The 17,674-nt window shown below is 36.2% G+C and overlaps 1 protein-coding gene across 1 annotated transcript; it reads left to right on the top strand.

Moving 5' to 3' along the window:
* Positions 1-2,563: 2,563 nt before the first annotated feature.
* LOC128854721 (ras GTPase-activating protein-binding protein 1) lies at positions 2,564-13,403 on the top strand. Its single transcript, XM_054089031.1, has 4 exons — positions 2,564-3,110; positions 10,031-11,922; positions 11,990-12,237; positions 12,340-13,403. The coding sequence occupies exons 2-4, from the start codon at positions 10,275-10,277 to the stop codon at positions 12,766-12,768; spliced, it is 2,325 nt and encodes a 774-aa protein (XP_053945006.1). The 5' UTR covers positions 2,564-3,110; positions 10,031-10,274; the 3' UTR covers positions 12,769-13,403.
* Positions 13,404-17,674: the final 4,271 nt, after the last annotated feature.

Below are 17,674 nucleotides of genomic sequence, written 5' to 3'. Positions count from 1 at the left end.
CATTTGAAGGTTTTATACTCATTTATGCTTTCACAATGCAACACGCCACTTTGAGTATTCAATTCGCATTGACTTTCATCCACTATTCCTCTTCATAAATATATTAAGTAGTTTCGTTATCAAAAAAACCAAAATGTGGAGGAATGCGGCTTAAAATAATAAAAAAAAATAAATGAAAAATTTGGTAAGTGTTTGCACACATTGATATATGAAAGCCCTTTGTATAACCCATTCTGTCTTTGATTAAATTTACCCATATTGCCGCTTAAACTTATAGAATTGTAATGTATAAACTACTACTCATAAAAACTTTGACAGCTGTCTTACGAATATTTTAATGAATATTTAGATGAATATCCTTACTTTGCTTTCCTAACCCCATATCTATATCTCAAAAATTTCTATTTTGACTTTTTCCCGCTTTCTCAAGCTGCAACTTGCTGTCTTAAAATTGCATTTTCAAAATGACATCAAGCAAATCAATCGCCCGTTTATGTAACAATTCTCTATCAAGTTCTCGATTCAAATATTTGATGTCACAAAGACGTTAATCTCACTTGTTGTGTTTCTGTGACAGCTAATGTTAAGATAGTCCCGATTTACACGAGGAGACATCTGGAAGGGAGACACTGGAAATTCTCTTTTGATGTTTCATTCGCGTACACAAGGGCAAAAATGTTTCCGCGACATTTTGTCATTTAATACCTTAGCATCGTCTGGTTCGGATGTATTCTAGCAGGCGCTTACATGTAAAGCAGAGAGCGTTCGACAACAGTTTCTTAAATTACCCGATTTACACGAGGAGACATCTGGAAGGGAAACATTGTGTTCGGCGGCGAAGAACGGTCGGGGAAGAGAGAAGGGATTTTGTCTCCCGTACTTGGCGACTCCCGTACTCGGCGACACGCTTTGCTCTTCTTATTCGTATTTCTTATCTTAAAGCAATTTTTGACAGTTGCTTCATTCGTTTTCTTCTTTTGTGGAAGAAAGTTCTAAGTTATGTGTTGGTTTTCATACAAACGGAAGATAACAACGATGACAAACATCCGAACGCTGCTTGGGAAATACACGATTATTTTTGCTAGTAAATTAGGTATAATTTAAAATAGTTATGGGACATGTTTATGTTGATTTCTAATTTTTCCCTGCATTTCTAGATACTCAAGTTAATTTTAAGTTAATTATTTACATATGAAGTATTTTTAATTTAATTTTTTTTATTCAAGTATAAGAATTTATAAATATATTTCAATAAAAAAAACAACAAATTATTTATTATTTAACCAGTTTGCATTTTTCATTCATATATTTAAAAAACTGTTGTCGAACGCTCTCTGCTTTACATGTAAGCGCGTGCTAGAATACATCCGAACCAGACGATGCTAAAGTATTAAATGTCAAAATGTCGCGGAAACATTTTTGCCCTTGTGTACGCGAATGAAACACCAAAAGAGAATTTCCAGTGTCTCCCTTCCAGATGTCTCCTCGTGTAAATCGGGTCAATATATGAATGAAAAATGCAAACTGGTTAAATAATAAATAATTTGTTGTTTTTTTTATTGAAATATATTTATAAATTCTTATACTTGAATAAAAAAAATTAAATTAAAAATACTTCATATGTAAATAATTAACTTAAAATTAACTTGAGTATCTAGAAATGCAGGGAAAAATTAGAAATCAACATAAACATGTCCCATAACTATTTTAAGTTATACCTACTTTACTAGCAAAAATAATCGTGCATTTCCCAAGCAGCGTTCGGATGTTTGTCATCGTTGTTATCTTCCGTTTGATTGAAAACCAACACATAACTTAGAACTTTCTTCCACGAAAGAAGAAAACGAATGAAGCAACTGTCAAAAATTGCTTTAAGATAAGAAATACGAATAAGAAGAGCAAAGCGTGTCGCCGAGTACGGGAGACAAAATCGCTTCGCTCTTCCCCGACCGTCCTTCGCCCTTGAACAAAATGTTTCCCTTCCAGATGTCTCCTCGTGTAAATCGGGTCATAGCGATAACATGGAATTCAGCAAGACACATATATTTTAACAGTGAAATTCGCGATATCCACAACTAACATTTCTATTTTAACACAGGTTTTTTAATATAAGCTATAGAGGGTAGAAATGTGGCGTTAGTTTAATTGGAAATCAAAGATTAGTTAGTCCTGAAAAGCTGTCCCCAAGTAAAAGTAAATATTTTTATGTCTTCATCTGAAATTAACCATGGTGGTGATAATTTCAGCGTACATAGGTATTTGTTTTTGTTTTTTTTTTTGTTTCTTTTTATATGACAATCTCATAGAAAAAGAGCAATATAATCAATAAATTCAACAAATTTTTCATACTATTTCTTATGTCATGTTGTCGCTTCTTTTTTATTTTTACTACTAAAAGTTCTGTAAAAAGATGTGGCAGCTCTCTTTCATAGCTTCCAAGATGAGAGAAATGAAGATATGTATTTATAAATGTGCTGAATTATGTGTCAACCGGTTTTGCCTTTGTCTAAGAGAGATGACCATATATAATAGAAGGAACGCATTTTTCTCGAACTGAAGCAATAGAATGTAGAATGAGTACAACTTTATAACTCATTTCAATTCAACTCAACACTTGTTCAATTTCGAGCTGCATTAACAAATTAAAATAAATTTAAATATTAGTACTGTACAATTAAACAAATTGCAACTGTGATCAATCCAAAAGGAAATTGTAAGAAAGTACACTGAAGAGCGAATAGCCAAAATATTACAGGAAATTTTCGCAAGAGGTAGGCAGAAAACTTGAAGCCGAAACGACAGCATTGTAGCCAAAAGACGACGACGACGGTGTAGAAGAAGACGTTAACGAAGAAACGAGGGAACCGGAGAAACACCAAGAAAACGTTGGTGGAAATAATTTGATCAACAAAAGATATCGCAAATTTGTATCCATTTTCTGTTGACCCAACAGAAAGAGTGACTTAGACCTAATGTAAATTCGAGTAGATATCAACAGTATAATCCAACAACACCACGCGCTAAACTATAAAATATAAAAGCTGAAGCAATATTCCTGTGCATTACAAAACCAATAAACTAATCACGCCAGCTCGCTCATCTAAAAGAGGGTAAGTAATTTTGGGATCTAAATTTACATATGGCACTAGAAATACTACACGAAGACGGTTGTGGAAGTTAATAAGGTTACGCTAAATGTAAGCACCGACATGCTGATTTCATTGATGCTCCGGTTTTTTGTGCCCACTTGCTGCAAAATGTCCGGCGTATTTGCCTTACAAGGTAGACAGGACATCTTTAACCTCAAAATTGTAAAATGTACAAGTTAATTTTTAAATTTTTAATCAGCAGCGGTTTTATTATTTGCAATCATAAATAATTTTTCTGTAAATACTGCATTCAGGATTTTACTATGTGAATTAAGATGCAGTATCATCTTTTGTCTACGCATGACACCGCACGCTACCATGTGCCGAACGGTGTCGTCGGCACCGGTGATCAACGAGTGAAAAGCGAATTTTAACCATCCCTTTGTGAATAGTGCGAGAGACGCTTATCTTGTACTTTGTGCGTATTTTAGGACTTTTTAAATAATGTGCGATTTAATCAAAAAATAATAACAATCGTTAACATAGATCAAGTTTTATAATTTAAATAGCGCCAATGCAAAAATAAGATAATATAAATAATTTGTAGTACTCAATTGAACATATTTTCTTAGTAACTACAAGCTCAATACTATTGTGAAGAAAATTGAACTTGATTATCAAATAAACGAGTTAATTTCGTTTCGAGAAAGCCTTTAAATATTTATTTTTAAGGTGACAGTAATGTATCTATTTGGTTACTTTTTTCCCAAAAGATAAAATCAGCATCAAATTGAATATCATAAGTTCACTTAACTAACACTAGCAAATACATAGATTAGCGAGTTTCGATCCGCAAACCTCTAGGCGATTTGCGAATAAAAAAAGTTGCTTGTTGCATGTGCATTTAGCAGCACTTAATTGTTTCGTTGCGAAAATATATTTATGTATTTAAAAATTATAAAAACCTTGGTTAGAATTACTTTTTTATTCACAAAAATTTTAATTTGTGCAATATCCGATATATACTTGAAAGCACTGATCTAGCACACTCACTTTCGCAAGTCGATGTCAGATTGTAAACAATTATTCTTTCAAAAATAGAGAACACTTTCATTAAATTTATATCAGCTGAGCACAGATTTGAAAAGCAATACATGCAAACAAGAGACATTGTACAGATAGTAGCAGTAGAGCAGCTGAGTTGATTTTTTTTTATTTATTTAGTCCGTAAATTGCCAAATTTTAAATAAAGGCATTTAATTAATGGTAATACTTTGTAAGTGCTTTCAAGTAAATACCATTTTTGTCAGTTCTTTTCCATTGCAATATATGTATGTAACACTCGCTAAGTCATGGCGAATCGAAGACGGCTAAATTACTCTAAACCAGGTATGTCCAAAATTTTCTTATTGATAATACAATAATAATGGATATACTATACGTATGTTTGGATGTACAATTTCCATTGAAAACTAAGACAATATGTAAGAACTTGGGATGCTTCAACAGCCCTTTTAAAACTATAAAGTTTACTACCTGCTCCTACCTTAACAAAACAACATCTGCGTCTCTCTTGTAACACTAAAGTAAGACAATAGCAGGTACGACTGTTAGAATTGACGGTTAGAAAAATAATTTATGTAATTCAATTGAAATTTTATGTTTCTATGCCCACCTATACCCATCTGTGTAAAATAATTGTTGGTTAGTGAAGCCAGCAATAGTTCTAGAAAATTAAGGTAAACGAGTTTTACAAAATTAAAACACGCGTGCGACGAAAAAGTCATTAATCATGGTTCTATAGCGCTCTCCATTGACTGTAACATTACGGCCGGCTTCATTTTTAAAGAAATATGGACCAATGATTCCCTCTGCCCATAGAGCACACCAAACAGTGACTTTTTGAGGATGTAACGGCGTCTCAGCAATGGCTTGTGGATTATGTTCACTCCGAATGCGACAATTTTGCTTATTGACATACCAATTCAACCAAAAGTGAGCTTCATCGCTGAACAAAATTTTCTTGTGAAAATCGGGATCGGTGGCCATCTCGTTTTGGGCCCATTCACCGAACGTGCGACGAGCTTGATCAGGTGTAAGTCTATTCATTATGAAATGGCAAACCAAACTGAGCATAAATCAAGTAACAGCTGTCAAAAAGACCATCTACGAAAAAAATAGTGCCAACTTGAAAACCTAACCTCTAAAAAAAACACCCTTTACTAAGTGTTTATGCGTCGTTTAGAATTTCATTATAAATTAGGAGATATAATATATTTATTCGACATGTTTGCTTGAATTTCGCAATATAATTTAGATATTTTTAAGGCTATAATTTTTTTAATATTATCGATTGTGGGGTGGAAATGCATTGAATGGGATCGGTGTTATGGAATATATGGTTTCTTAGTGAGTTGAAGGGATAACATTCGGGCATAACGTGATTAATGGAGATCAGGGTGGAGTTTCAAAACTGACATGTTCTGGGGGTATTGCTGTCGATAAGGTGATTATGGGTTGATTTTGAATGGCCCAGACGTACTCGCGTGAGTTTAAAAAGGCCCATTCTAGAAAGTGAAAGGTTAGCGTGTTTTAGGAGGTTGGTTAACATTTTGCTCTTTGTACCAAGTTCAGCGTTTTTGCCAAATCTCAGATTTATATTGTTTTATGATTTTTTTCTTGGGAAATTCAGCTTATATCATTAACATTTAGATTAGTAGTTGTTAATACAGGAGCTATGGTGGCGTATTTAGCTGTGCTATCAGCAAATTCGTTACCCTTTATAAGGGCATGGCCCGGGGACCATATCAGTAAAATATTTGGGTATTTTGTTTCTAAAATACTACGAATAAAACTGGGATAGTAATCATTGTTTTAGATATTGGATATGGCATCGAGAGAGGAGAGTGAATCGGAGCAAATTGCAAATTTACCTTTTTTATTTCTAATTATATTAACAGCCGACATGACAGCAATTAATTCAGCAGAGTAGACTGTACTGTATGCAGCTAGGTTGGATACTATTAAGTTTTCATTTTCGGTAGTTACGCCAAATCCGATGTTGTTGTTGTTGTTGTAGCAGTATCTTCGCCCTGTCAGTGTAGTGTAATTACCGGTCGTCTTCGTCTAGCTCATCTAACGGTAGGCCCAGGAAACTAGCAGTTTCGACGGGTTGGGTCCAGAGGGAGAGAGGTGTTAGATGAGCGGGTTTGATGGGGCATGTGAAGAGGTGGTTAGTGTCGTGCGGGGTACCTTCACATGCTGGACATATGTTTAGTATGTCGGGGTCGATTCTGGATAGGTAGGAGTTTAACCTGCTACAATATCCAGAACGTAATTGTGCCAAGATTACGAGGGACTCTCGGGGAAGCTGGAGCTCTTCGTCTGCTATAGGTGGTGGTTGGACTCCGATAACGGCATTCGGGGGTCGGGAGCTTAGGAAGGTGGTAAGGGTCTCCCGATGAATGTCGTTAATAGCCTGTCTGTACACTGTCTGATCCTTGAGTGGTCTGTCCGTTTTGTCCTGGATCTCGTCCACGTAGTTGAGGAAGTGTCTCCTGATGTGCCTGGGAGGTGGCTCAGGCTCGAGCAGGTGTCTGCATGGGTGAGGCCTATGGTGACACCCAAGCAGAAACTGCTTGCCGAGCATTTTGTTGTGCTCCTTAACGGGGAGCATGTGCGCCTCGTCATGCAGGTGTTGGATAGGGGACATCAGGAGACATCCTGTCGCGGTCCTGATGGCAGTATTCTGGCAGGTCTGGAGCTTCGCTGAGAAGGAGAGCAAGCTGTCGAAGGTGACTCCCAAAATTCTGGGGTTATTTACCGTCGGTATTGGGGTGTCATCGACGTGCACCTGAAGTGGCAGCTTGACCTCCTTGTGTGCAAAAGCTTGTTCATATATTTTAGCTGGTGTTTCGAATTTTTTATACCTTCGGAGCTCAGTGTTAACTATTGCTTTCTGGAAACGCCATGGGGGGATGTGGGTTAGAATAGGTTTTAGTGGTAGATATGGAAGGTTAAGTTTTTTGGTGTTGAGGACTGCTCTACTAACTGCTGAGGGGACTCTTTTAGATGGCCTATTTTTTTTTGTAGGTTTGAGCAATTTTGAAGAGAGGGGCATCATAGCTGTCCATAAGCACTATTTAATTTATTTGTGATATAGTCCCTTTTCAAATCAAATTCAAATCAGTCTCACACAAATATTTGAAACTAACATTTTATATATATGTATATTAAGGAACTTTGTTTTTATATCACATTTGTTTATTATGGTTGACGAATTAGGTCAATTGAGTAAACGGTTCTTTACTATGGCTTCATCATGATTCTACATGATTTCGACATTTCTCTCTTTAGAACTACGACTAAAATGTCCACTCTGAACTCTTTACAATTCCTAATTTGAGTTTTTTTCATTTCAATTTGAAATTGTGAGCTAATTTTAAATAAAATGAAAATGATCAATAACAGCAATGAAAGGGACAATAAACTTGTGCGACTTTTTAACCCTCCTAATTGCCCAGTCAAGCGGCAGCGTTGGGCAAATCAGTGTGATTTTTGACTTACTTGAAGCTTGCAGTTTACTTTACCAAAATCTATTGAGCTATGAAGTTGCATACTTGAAATGTTTCCAGAAATAATAATAATAATAATAATTTGCCAAATTTTATCCAAAGTTTGAAACTTTTTGTAGAATGAAATTACAAAAGAAATAGTGCAAACTTATCAATGGGTGGATAAACGGTTGTTTGCATAAGTGGATGAGATTCCAGATTAAGTGGTTTAAATCATTGGTTAGAGTGAAAAAACGTTGGAATATTGATTTTGACAAAATATGTAGTGTAATTTCCTGTTTTATACTCATTCGTTTAAAAAATGCCGCAGGAGTTCAAGCATTCACTAATGAAAATTTCTACCAACGTTTTTGGACTTATCCAAAGACTATCATTTCAGCTGTGTTTCCTGAAATTTCAGGAAAATGTTTCTACAGCAAAAATGTTAATCACAAATGATGCACAATTTATATCACCAATATTTTAATTTCTAATTCATTTTGAAACGGTTTGAAATTAGAATCGCTTATTAAAAACGGTTGGGTACTATACAATTGTCAGCAAATTTTTCTGTACAACTTTGTTTTTTATTATAAATGCAACTAAATTAAATGAGATTTTTGTTGCTGACTGCATTTTTGCAATAAAAAAAAATGTTGTCCAGCAAGTAACAGTTTTAGGCAAATTAATATAATATATTTGATGTGTTAATAAAAATCATCTAAAGTGCTTTCACCATCAAAGTGATTATTTAATGTTTGTGAAGATTTTTTGTATTCAGGCTGATTTCTGATTTACGATTTCGTTTGGGAAGAAACCCCATAAGGCTCTTTCTTTTTATGTTGGCCGATCTGTTCTTTTCATTGCAACGGATTTATTCAACTCGTTTTAGAGCGGTTAAAAATGCATAAAAAATTCCCTGTATTTTTTTTGGGGAATGGTGCGCGATGGGCAAAATGAATTGTCAGGATGCTACGTCACCAAGATAATTAACAGCATTTTTTACAACTAATACGTATTCTTTATTGTCATGAAAACATTGCCAGTTGTAAACGCACAGAAAGGTTGTGAGAACCAAATTAAAAAAAAAACATTACTCTTATACCTTTTGTGCCCAAACTTTCGAAACAGCATGTTTTCTGGGCCAACCGTTAAGTGAGATTTACGACTACCTGTGGTTTCTACAAATAAACGATTATGCTCACAAATTTTTTTCGAGCAGTTTTAAATTCACGTTTACTTATAAAAGGTGTAATTATAAGCTAACACTTGATAAATAAAATAAGTGATGGAACTTTAGCTCTAAATGACAACATTGCTTACGATATATCCGCTTATGTCATTCGGCCACCTGTGTATGGTGCGGTATAGTGTTGAACCGCACTGGTAGTACCGCTTCTGTTTGAGAGTTCTCATATACCCTTATTGTACAGGGTCTTTCCAAAGACGCGCCTAAATGTTGTTTTCAAATAAAACATGTAAAAGTCTAGATTCTTTCAGTTCTCACTATATTTATTTAAAATACGACTCTTAACAATTTTATGTGACGTTGAAAAGGAACATTATCAAAATGTCCCCCGTTTGCACGTCTCCAGGTAAAATCCGCCAAACTATCGATTCATGAATGCCTAATTGTTGAGAACGTCGAGATATCGATCTAGAAGGTTGGTCAGCAACACTTTGAGCTACAGCTGCAATATTCTCAACAGGACGTCCAGTTTTTCTTCTGCCAGTCCTTCACTACCCTTGACAAAAACAGTTTCTTCAACTTTTTTAACCAACCTTTGAATTGTCGCCTTATCCGGACAAATGGTTCCACCAAAAAAATCACGAATCTTGCGATATGTTCTTGAAGATCGGCAATTTTGCATAATAAGTTTCACTATTTTTAACGTGTTGTTCTATCGTGTAAAATTTTATATCTGTCTACTTGGTAAATGTAAAAAACGACATAAAAAAGGTACTGTCTAAGAATTATTCACTACTGGCATCTGACTTTGGAAAGAACTTTTATTAGATGCCACTTATCGTAAGGGATTATAGCGCTATGTACTGAACAGCACCTATTTGCGCATCCCTTTAATTAGTAGAATAATTTATTATTTAACGAAGAACTGATGAATACAAAAATCTGTTTTTTTTGGAGTATGACAAAGCAATTTCCTTAATTAAGTTTTTTAAGATCTTTTTAGGACCTTTGTAATGTATTGATCGGCCATAATTTTAATTAAAAAACAACCAAACGGTATTAAACATACTCTGTACACACTGTTGTGTAAAGTAGCGCCTGAAAATAATGCAATTGAACTGTCTTAGTTTATCAAAATTTTTTTGTTAAAACGAAAAAGAAACTCGAAACTCAAAAATAATATTTGCTTTTTGTTTTAGCACAACCTGCTCAAACCCATAATTGAAATCGTCTACATCTGCTATAAACACCGCCGGTGATATTTAACGTTATCATCGAATCACAAAATCATAGTTTAAACATCGCACGCATATTCCCCCTCCCCTATTTCTTGTATTAACTGCTAAACGCCTAATTTCTTTGGCGCTGGTAGCATTTATTGAGTAATTGAACAGCGCAAATCCCGTAAATTGCAAGACAGCGAAAAATAAAAAGTAAAACGCAATGGTAATGGATGCAACTCAACCTCAGCAGCCATCTCCACAATCTGTTGGCCGCGAATTTGTGCGCCAATACTATACTCTACTGAATCGTGCACCAAATCATTTACATCGTTTTTATAACAACCATTCATCGTTTATACACGGCGAATCAACTTTGGTGGTGGGCCAGCGTAATATTCACAATCGCATTCAGCAATTAAACTTTCATGATTGCCATGCCAAGATAAGTCAGGTGGATGCTCAGGCAACGTTAGGTAATGGTGTTGTTGTTCAAGTGACAGGCGAATTGTCGAATGATGGCCAACCGATGCGTCGCTTTACGCAGACATTTGTGTTGGCTTCGCAATCGCCGAAGAAGTACTACGTTCACAACGACATCTTCCGTTATCAGGATCTATATTCGGATGAGGATAATGATGGAGAAGCACGTTCGGAGAACGACGAGGAACATGATCAGCAGCAGCAACCGGCTGTGGTTTCCGCTTCTACCGCTGCAAGTGAGCAACAAGTCGGAATACAGGTGGGTGCTGGTACAGGGGCTGTAACTATCGAACCGCAGCAACAGCAACCATCTCAAGCGCAAGTTGTGTCTACAGGTTCAGGTGTGTTGCCCCAGCAGCAACCAGGCGCACAGGCTGCAGGTGGTTCACCACAACAACAAACAATTTATTATTCGGTGCCGACTGCCGGAGGTCGTCCCGTGCCTTTATTGGCAGCCGCAGCCGCAGCCCCACCACAAGGAGCCGCCACCGTGCCATTGGCTGCACAATTCCCAGCTGCCGCATCCACGACCAGTATACCACCACAACAAGTTCAGCTAAATGGTGTTAGCCATGAGGATCTATTGTCTGCCGCGAATCAACAGCAGCAGCAGTCAGGAGCCGGACAACAACAACAACTGATCGCACCGGCTTCTTCCCCTGTAGTCCAGCAGTCTGCGGGAAGTGGTGTTAACATAGCCACCCCAGTGATTGGCGCTCAAGCTGGTCCTGCTGTCGGTGTCGCTACTGTGCCCGTTGCCACATCAGCTGCTGTTCCCCAAAGTGCAGCTGCAAATTTACCCGGCTTCCAACAATCTCTGCTGCAGCCGCATGTTTTACAACAACCAATGCCGCAACCATTACTAACACAGACACAGGTGTCGCAACAATCTGCTACAGTAGATTTGGAAGAGGGTGTCATTAACCCTAATTTGACCAGCGTTGCGGAATCGGTAACTCGCACGGGCTCGGCTGGTATATTAGCAGCAGCTGCAGATAACTCTAACGTCACTGAGGACTTTAAGACAATTAACGAACAGCAGCAGCAAGAGAAATATGAGGCCACTAAACAGCAACAGCAACTACAAAATGAGCCAAAGACGTATGCGAACCTATTTAAATCGACTTCTTCTTCGCCCAGTGGTTTTGTCACTGCAGCCATGCAACAGCAACAACAGCAGCAACCAAACAATAACGCCTTTCAGTCCGCGACCACGATTTCCACTACTACGTATTCACAGTCCAACTCAAATACGACTTCATCGCTTTCGGGATATAACAATCGTAGTAGTGACTCTTCCTCGTTGCGCATCGACAATAACACTGCAGGTTCGGTTACACAAGGTGGTCCATTACCCCAGCGCACTAATACATCCCGCATCAATAAAGGTATGCCAGAAATGAGTCGAATTGAAAAAAGAACAACATTTAGAATTAATTATTTAACTTTGATTAGACTATGAGCCGCGTCGCACCAGCAATGCCCAGCAACCTGACAACCAACAGCTGTTCCTTGGTAATATACCCCACCACGCTTCAGAGGAGGAGTTAAAGGCTTTGTTTAGTCGCTTTGGTCAAGTGCTTGAACTGCGAGTCATGTCCAAGGCGAATGGCAAGTTGCCACCCGGCGTGAGAAATCCACAAAATTTTGGCTTCATTACTTTTGAAGATCCAGAATCTGCTCACAATTGTTTAGCCCATTGCGTAAGTCCAAGAGCCGCAAACTTGTATTTTTTTATTTTAAGATGCGCTAGGCAATAAGTTAAAATCTTACTTATAAATTCAACTTTTATTATTTTCCTGCAGCCCCTATACTTTCCTGAAAACTCTCCGGATGGACAAAAACTTAATATAGAAGAGAAAAAATCACGTATGCAACGTCAAAACAACGAGATGCCACCACGGCAGTCGATGGGTGGTAGCAGTATTGGAGGAAACATAAACAATTCGCAACGCAACATGAGTGGTGGTCCTCCAACCCGATCGCTATCCAATTCAGCTGGTGGTGGAACAAGTGGTATGATGCGTAGCACTGGTAGCAGTGGTGCTAATAGTAACAGTATGTCGCGGGGTCAATCCAGCGGTGGAGGTCCACGCCTCGGTGGCGGCTTCAGTCGCAGTGAGAATCGGAGTGGTCCAACGAATGGTGGTGGCTCACAAGTGCGCGGTGGCAATCAAAACAGCGCACAATCATCTGGAGGCGGCGGCAGCAGCAACTACAGCACACGTCGCTAACCATTAATATTCTTTTATCACCCACAGCAGTCTTCGCGGTATAACACAGTAACGGCTGCAGTTGCGACAACACCAACAACAACAACAACACCACCAGTACAGAAACAACAGCAGTAATCTGGTTTGCGCGATGATTAAAGGAAGCAGTAAATTTTTATAATTTTTGTATTAGTAGAAATGTTTGAATTTGCTTGCGAAGTACCCGTAACGGAAAGCAGGAAATCAAACCAAGCCCAAATCTGAAAACCTCGACAAAAACAAGCAAATGGACACATGACACTACTGCTATTTATATGCAAAACTTAAATTATTATTGTTTGTTGATTTTGTCGTTTTCTGAAAAACTCTTTCCTTATACCAATTTATCTCTCAATTTTTTTTACTCATCAGTTTTCTCACATGACCATAGAACATTTTCTCTTGTAATACATAGCTCACAAAATTTAGTTTATTGATTTATATATTGAAGTAAATTTTTATTTTTTAATTTATACTAACTAAAGAACAGCAAAACAAAACATTCTCTCTCTCACAAATAAATAAAAACTTCATTATCATGTGTGTATTTTAGTTTTGATATTTTAATTATATAATAAAAAAAAAAGTCCCAATCATAGGGATAAACAAATCGTAGATTCAAATAATATAAACTAAAATTTAACGGATTTATAAAGAATCACCGTTATAAAGAAAAAACATTAAAAAATGAAAACATGCAATAAAAAGCAAAAGAAAGACTTGTAAAACCGAATAGAAGCGTTAAAATAATTTGAAAACTATAATGAAAAAAGTAATGTTCGTACGTTTAAAAATAAAATCTGAAAAAATCGAAAAATGCAACAAAAACCAGAAAAAAACCAAGGTCTGTAAAAACCCCGAAATCAAATTACTGAATATGAACGAGGGTGAAAACTGGGAAATGGTGGATATAGATTCAGCAAATTTATTATTAGTTTAAGGCAAAAGCTTCTTATGTGCTATAAAGTTGCTGTAAAAGAATATGTTGTTTCAAAGGTACTATTTTTCATTTTACTTAGATAATTTTCTTCCCTCTTTCGTAATAATTTTTAATATAATATCAAAATGCATTACTTGTTTGTTATTGAGTGTACGAATAATGTCAGAGAAGAGCTAAAAGTGAATACAGAGCCGATTATGTAATTCGTTAGTAGTAGATTATGCAGTTACATTGATCACATTTTCTGGTTTCGAAAGTAGGGTTTGTTCGAGGGACGTAAAAAAGCAGCAGTATTGCAACCCTGTTGCAAATGCTAGGCTCATTCTGTTTTGATGTTTGGTACTTATTTCGCATAGATAGATGAATGAGAATACGTAAATAAAAGTAATGGAGTTTCCTACAAATATTTTCCTTGGTAATTTCGATGCTGACGGTAATTTACTCTTGCAAATTACGAAGAAAAGAATGAAACAATCGTGTTTGCAAAATTTGTATGATGCCGATTAAAAAGGCTTTGCGATTGCTGACTTAAAATGCTACACTTTTACCAAAGTTGTTAAAATTTCACTTCAAACGTGGTACTTTAAAAAATCCTGTAACAGCGGTTGTGATTGCAACTCGAATAAGCCCGTACTCTTTGCGATTCGGCAAAAGGAAAAGAATATATTAAAATTTAATTGGAGCTAAAAAAAAGAAATTGATTGCTGATTTGCTTTTACCGAACAGGTATACACAACAAGCCTGATTTTTAGTCTTTACTCGACTCGAGAGAATTTCTTAGTTGGGCTCTAGGCTGGATGAATAATTCTACTATTTAATGTATGCAGAAACCTTTTTTATTAGTTTTGGATGACTTATTTTGCCAAAAAAAGCTTATTTTTTTAGATTCAAGAGTGCCAAATGCATTAGTTCCTTTTATTTCTAGACATTAAGAGATAAAAATTTTGAATATGCCCAACTTAATTATAAATAAATTAGCATGTCACATTAGTTGTGCATATATGGTATAATATTTTTGGTTTAAACTTAAAAGGGACTGATGCCTCTTTATTGCATTTTTGAATTCGCACTATCATTTTTAATTCGAGTATCCTAACTTTTACAAAATGTTAAGAATAAGTAATTATATTCTATATATGTATAACCTGCTTGCATTTTCTGCCGTGTAGAATAAAAAATACCTTTCACGCCATCCTCCCGAATATCCACCTTGGATTGATAGAATTGAAAAGGGTATATAAATAAGAACAAAACGTTGCTGTGGTTTTGACTCACACTTGAATAAATTGATAATCTGACGTGTTCTTTTTACATCCTCATTATTATTTTTTATTTAACTTTTTATACCATTTGACACTTATTTAATAAAAAAAATTAAAATCGTTAATATCACATCAGCATTTAAGCATAAAAAATATATTTTTTCAGGTCGTAAAAGTTGTAAGATCTTAACCATAGCATACCAACTTAATTATTTAAACTTATTTATACATAAATAATAAAAACAAAGCATCATTTATAACAAAAGAAGTACATATACATATATCCCGAAGAAATTGTTAAAAAATAAAATTTTTTAAATAAACCCGTTGTTTCATTTTTGCTCAACAAACACTAACCACTAAAACCAAAATTAAACACAGCATAGCATATTAAGGATGAATTTAAGAGTTTAGGCAATATAAAAAGTATATTTTTTGTACTCTTTTTCGTGCAGCTCACATATACATATATATATCTTCCAACATTTGATATCCACTTCTCGTAATGAAAATAAATTTTCCATAACTATAAAAAACTGACGTAAACGTTCATTTCTCTGTACCCTTTCAACTTGTTCATATGCATAAGACAAACAACAAAAAACTTACAAGTGCTAACAATAATTAGTAAATACTACAAAATTTGAATCGCACAAAACGAAAACTTCTCGTAAAAGTAATTATAAAAAATTATAAATGCAAAAAGAAAAAAGAAAAAAAGAAAATTAAACGGAACTAAAGTAGTAAACTGAAATACAAACATTACACATGCATCGTTTTATAACGTTTCAGTTATAAAGCGAAGTAACGTAAATACATATGTATGTATTTCTCAACGTGTATGGTAATGTATTTTTTAAAATAAGATTAATGAAAACTAATTAAAATTTAGAGCTTAGTGCTTAACACACATTGAAAAATTATAAGATAAATTTAGGAGAGTTTACGATTTAATAAGTATAAATACATAAACTAACGAAGAGTAAATACAAGAAAAAAGAAGTATAATAAAATTATAACTTTTAAGGTGCGTCTGATTAATATTTAAAAATATATGTTTGAATCTCAAAAACAAAGATAAATGATGTTTTATTAGTACCCATGGAAAAGGCGGCTTTGTAAGCAGCCTTTATCCGTTTGTCATATCGCTTCACATATTTACTTCAATAGTGTCATAATCCAAGAAACCAAAATGTTGAGAAAACCGGCTTCACAGTTTTCAATTCACAAAAGTCCCGGGCCTAACACATAGATGCCACTAGTTTTATAGCATTCACCTCCTTTTTAGTTAGGCCTAACCTTACAAAGGCAGCTGTTAAAATTTCACGATATTTTATTCATTAGTTCGTTAGTCATTGTGCAAAGAGTGACGCTACTTTTGTTATTTTCAAAACAATGGATCAAAAAGAATTTAGTGTTTTAATTTTACAGTGCTTCTCGATGGAGAAAAATACCGGGCTTGAAAAGTGTTATGGATACTCCGCTTCATCAGAAATAACAATAAAACGATGGTTTACATAAATTGATATTGATAAATTCCCTCGAAGTTTCAATTCTACCAAAATGAATTTAAAGGCGGTCTTATAATGACAGAACCGTTTCCTGAAGCTTGTTTTTGTAATACGTTCACTTATGATATTGCATATTGTATTATATATATATATATAATACACCCCAAAAAGGGTGTAAGTGCAGTTGAATGGGTTGGTGCATAACTACCATTCGGAATTCGGAGAGAACGGAGGTTCGAATCTTCGTGAAACACCAAAATGAAGAAACAGTTGTTTCTAATAGCGGTCGCTCCTCGGCAGGCAATGTCTTACTCCCGATATATATATATATAACTGGCACTTACACCCTTTTTGGGTGTTTGGCCGAGCTTCTGCTCCTATTTGTGACGTGCGAAGGGCAGATATTTTTTATAAGGAGCTTTTTCAAGGCAGACTTACTCTCGGCGGATATGTATTCTTCTCTTCTTAATTGGCGCGATAACCGCTTACGCGATTTTGGCCGAGTTTAACAAAGCGCGCCAGTCGTTTCTTTCTCGTGCTAACCGGCGCCAGTTGGGCACACCAAGTGAAGCCAAGTCCTTCTCCACCTGATCTTTCCAACGCAGAGGAGGCCTTCCTCTTCCTCTGCTACCACCAGCTGGTACCGCATCGAATACTTTCAAAGCCGGAGCGTTTGTATCCATTCGGACGACATGTCCCAGCCAACGTAGCCGCTGGATCTTTATTCGCTGCGCTATGTCTATGTCGTCGTAAAGCTCATACAGCTCATCATTCCTTCGTCTCCAAAAATCTTACGCAAAATCTTTCTCTCGAACACTCCAAGCGTCGCTTCATCGGATGTTGTCATCGTCCAAGCTTCTGCGCCATACGTTAGGACGGGCATGCTGAGAGCCTTGTAGAGTGTTAGTTTTGTTCGTCGAGAGAGGACTTTACTGCTCAGTTGCCTACTTAGTCCAAAGTAGCACTTGTTGGCAAGAGAAATTCTACGTTGGATTTCAAGGCTGACATTGTTATCGGTGTTAATGCTGGTTCCTAATAAACGAAGTATTTTACAACCTCGAAATTATAACTGTCTACAGTGACGTGGGTGCCGATACGCGAGTGCGTCGACTGTTTGTTTGAAGACAGGAGGTACTTCGTTTTGTCCTCGTTCACCACCAAACCCATTCGCTTTG

This window comes from Anastrepha ludens, chromosome 2 (assembly GCF_028408465.1).
Source record: "Anastrepha ludens isolate Willacy chromosome 2, idAnaLude1.1, whole genome shotgun sequence".
Lineage (NCBI taxonomy): Eukaryota > Metazoa > Arthropoda > Insecta > Diptera > Tephritidae > Anastrepha > Anastrepha ludens.
The sequence above is the reverse complement of the archived record's forward strand: the minus strand, read 5'-3'. Positions and strand labels throughout refer to the sequence as shown.

Coding starts and splice junctions, on each gene's coding strand:
- LOC128854721 (XM_054089031.1), top strand. CDS start 10,275: ATGGTAATGGATGCAACTCAACCTCAGCAGCCATCTCCACAATCTGTT. Junction 11,923..11,989: donor TACATCCCGCATCAATAAAG/GTATGCCAGAAA, acceptor AACTTTGATTAG/ACTATGAGCCGCGTCGCACC. Junction 12,238..12,339: donor ACAATTGTTTAGCCCATTGC/GTAAGTCCAAGA, acceptor ATTTTCCTGCAG/CCCCTATACTTTCCTGAAAA.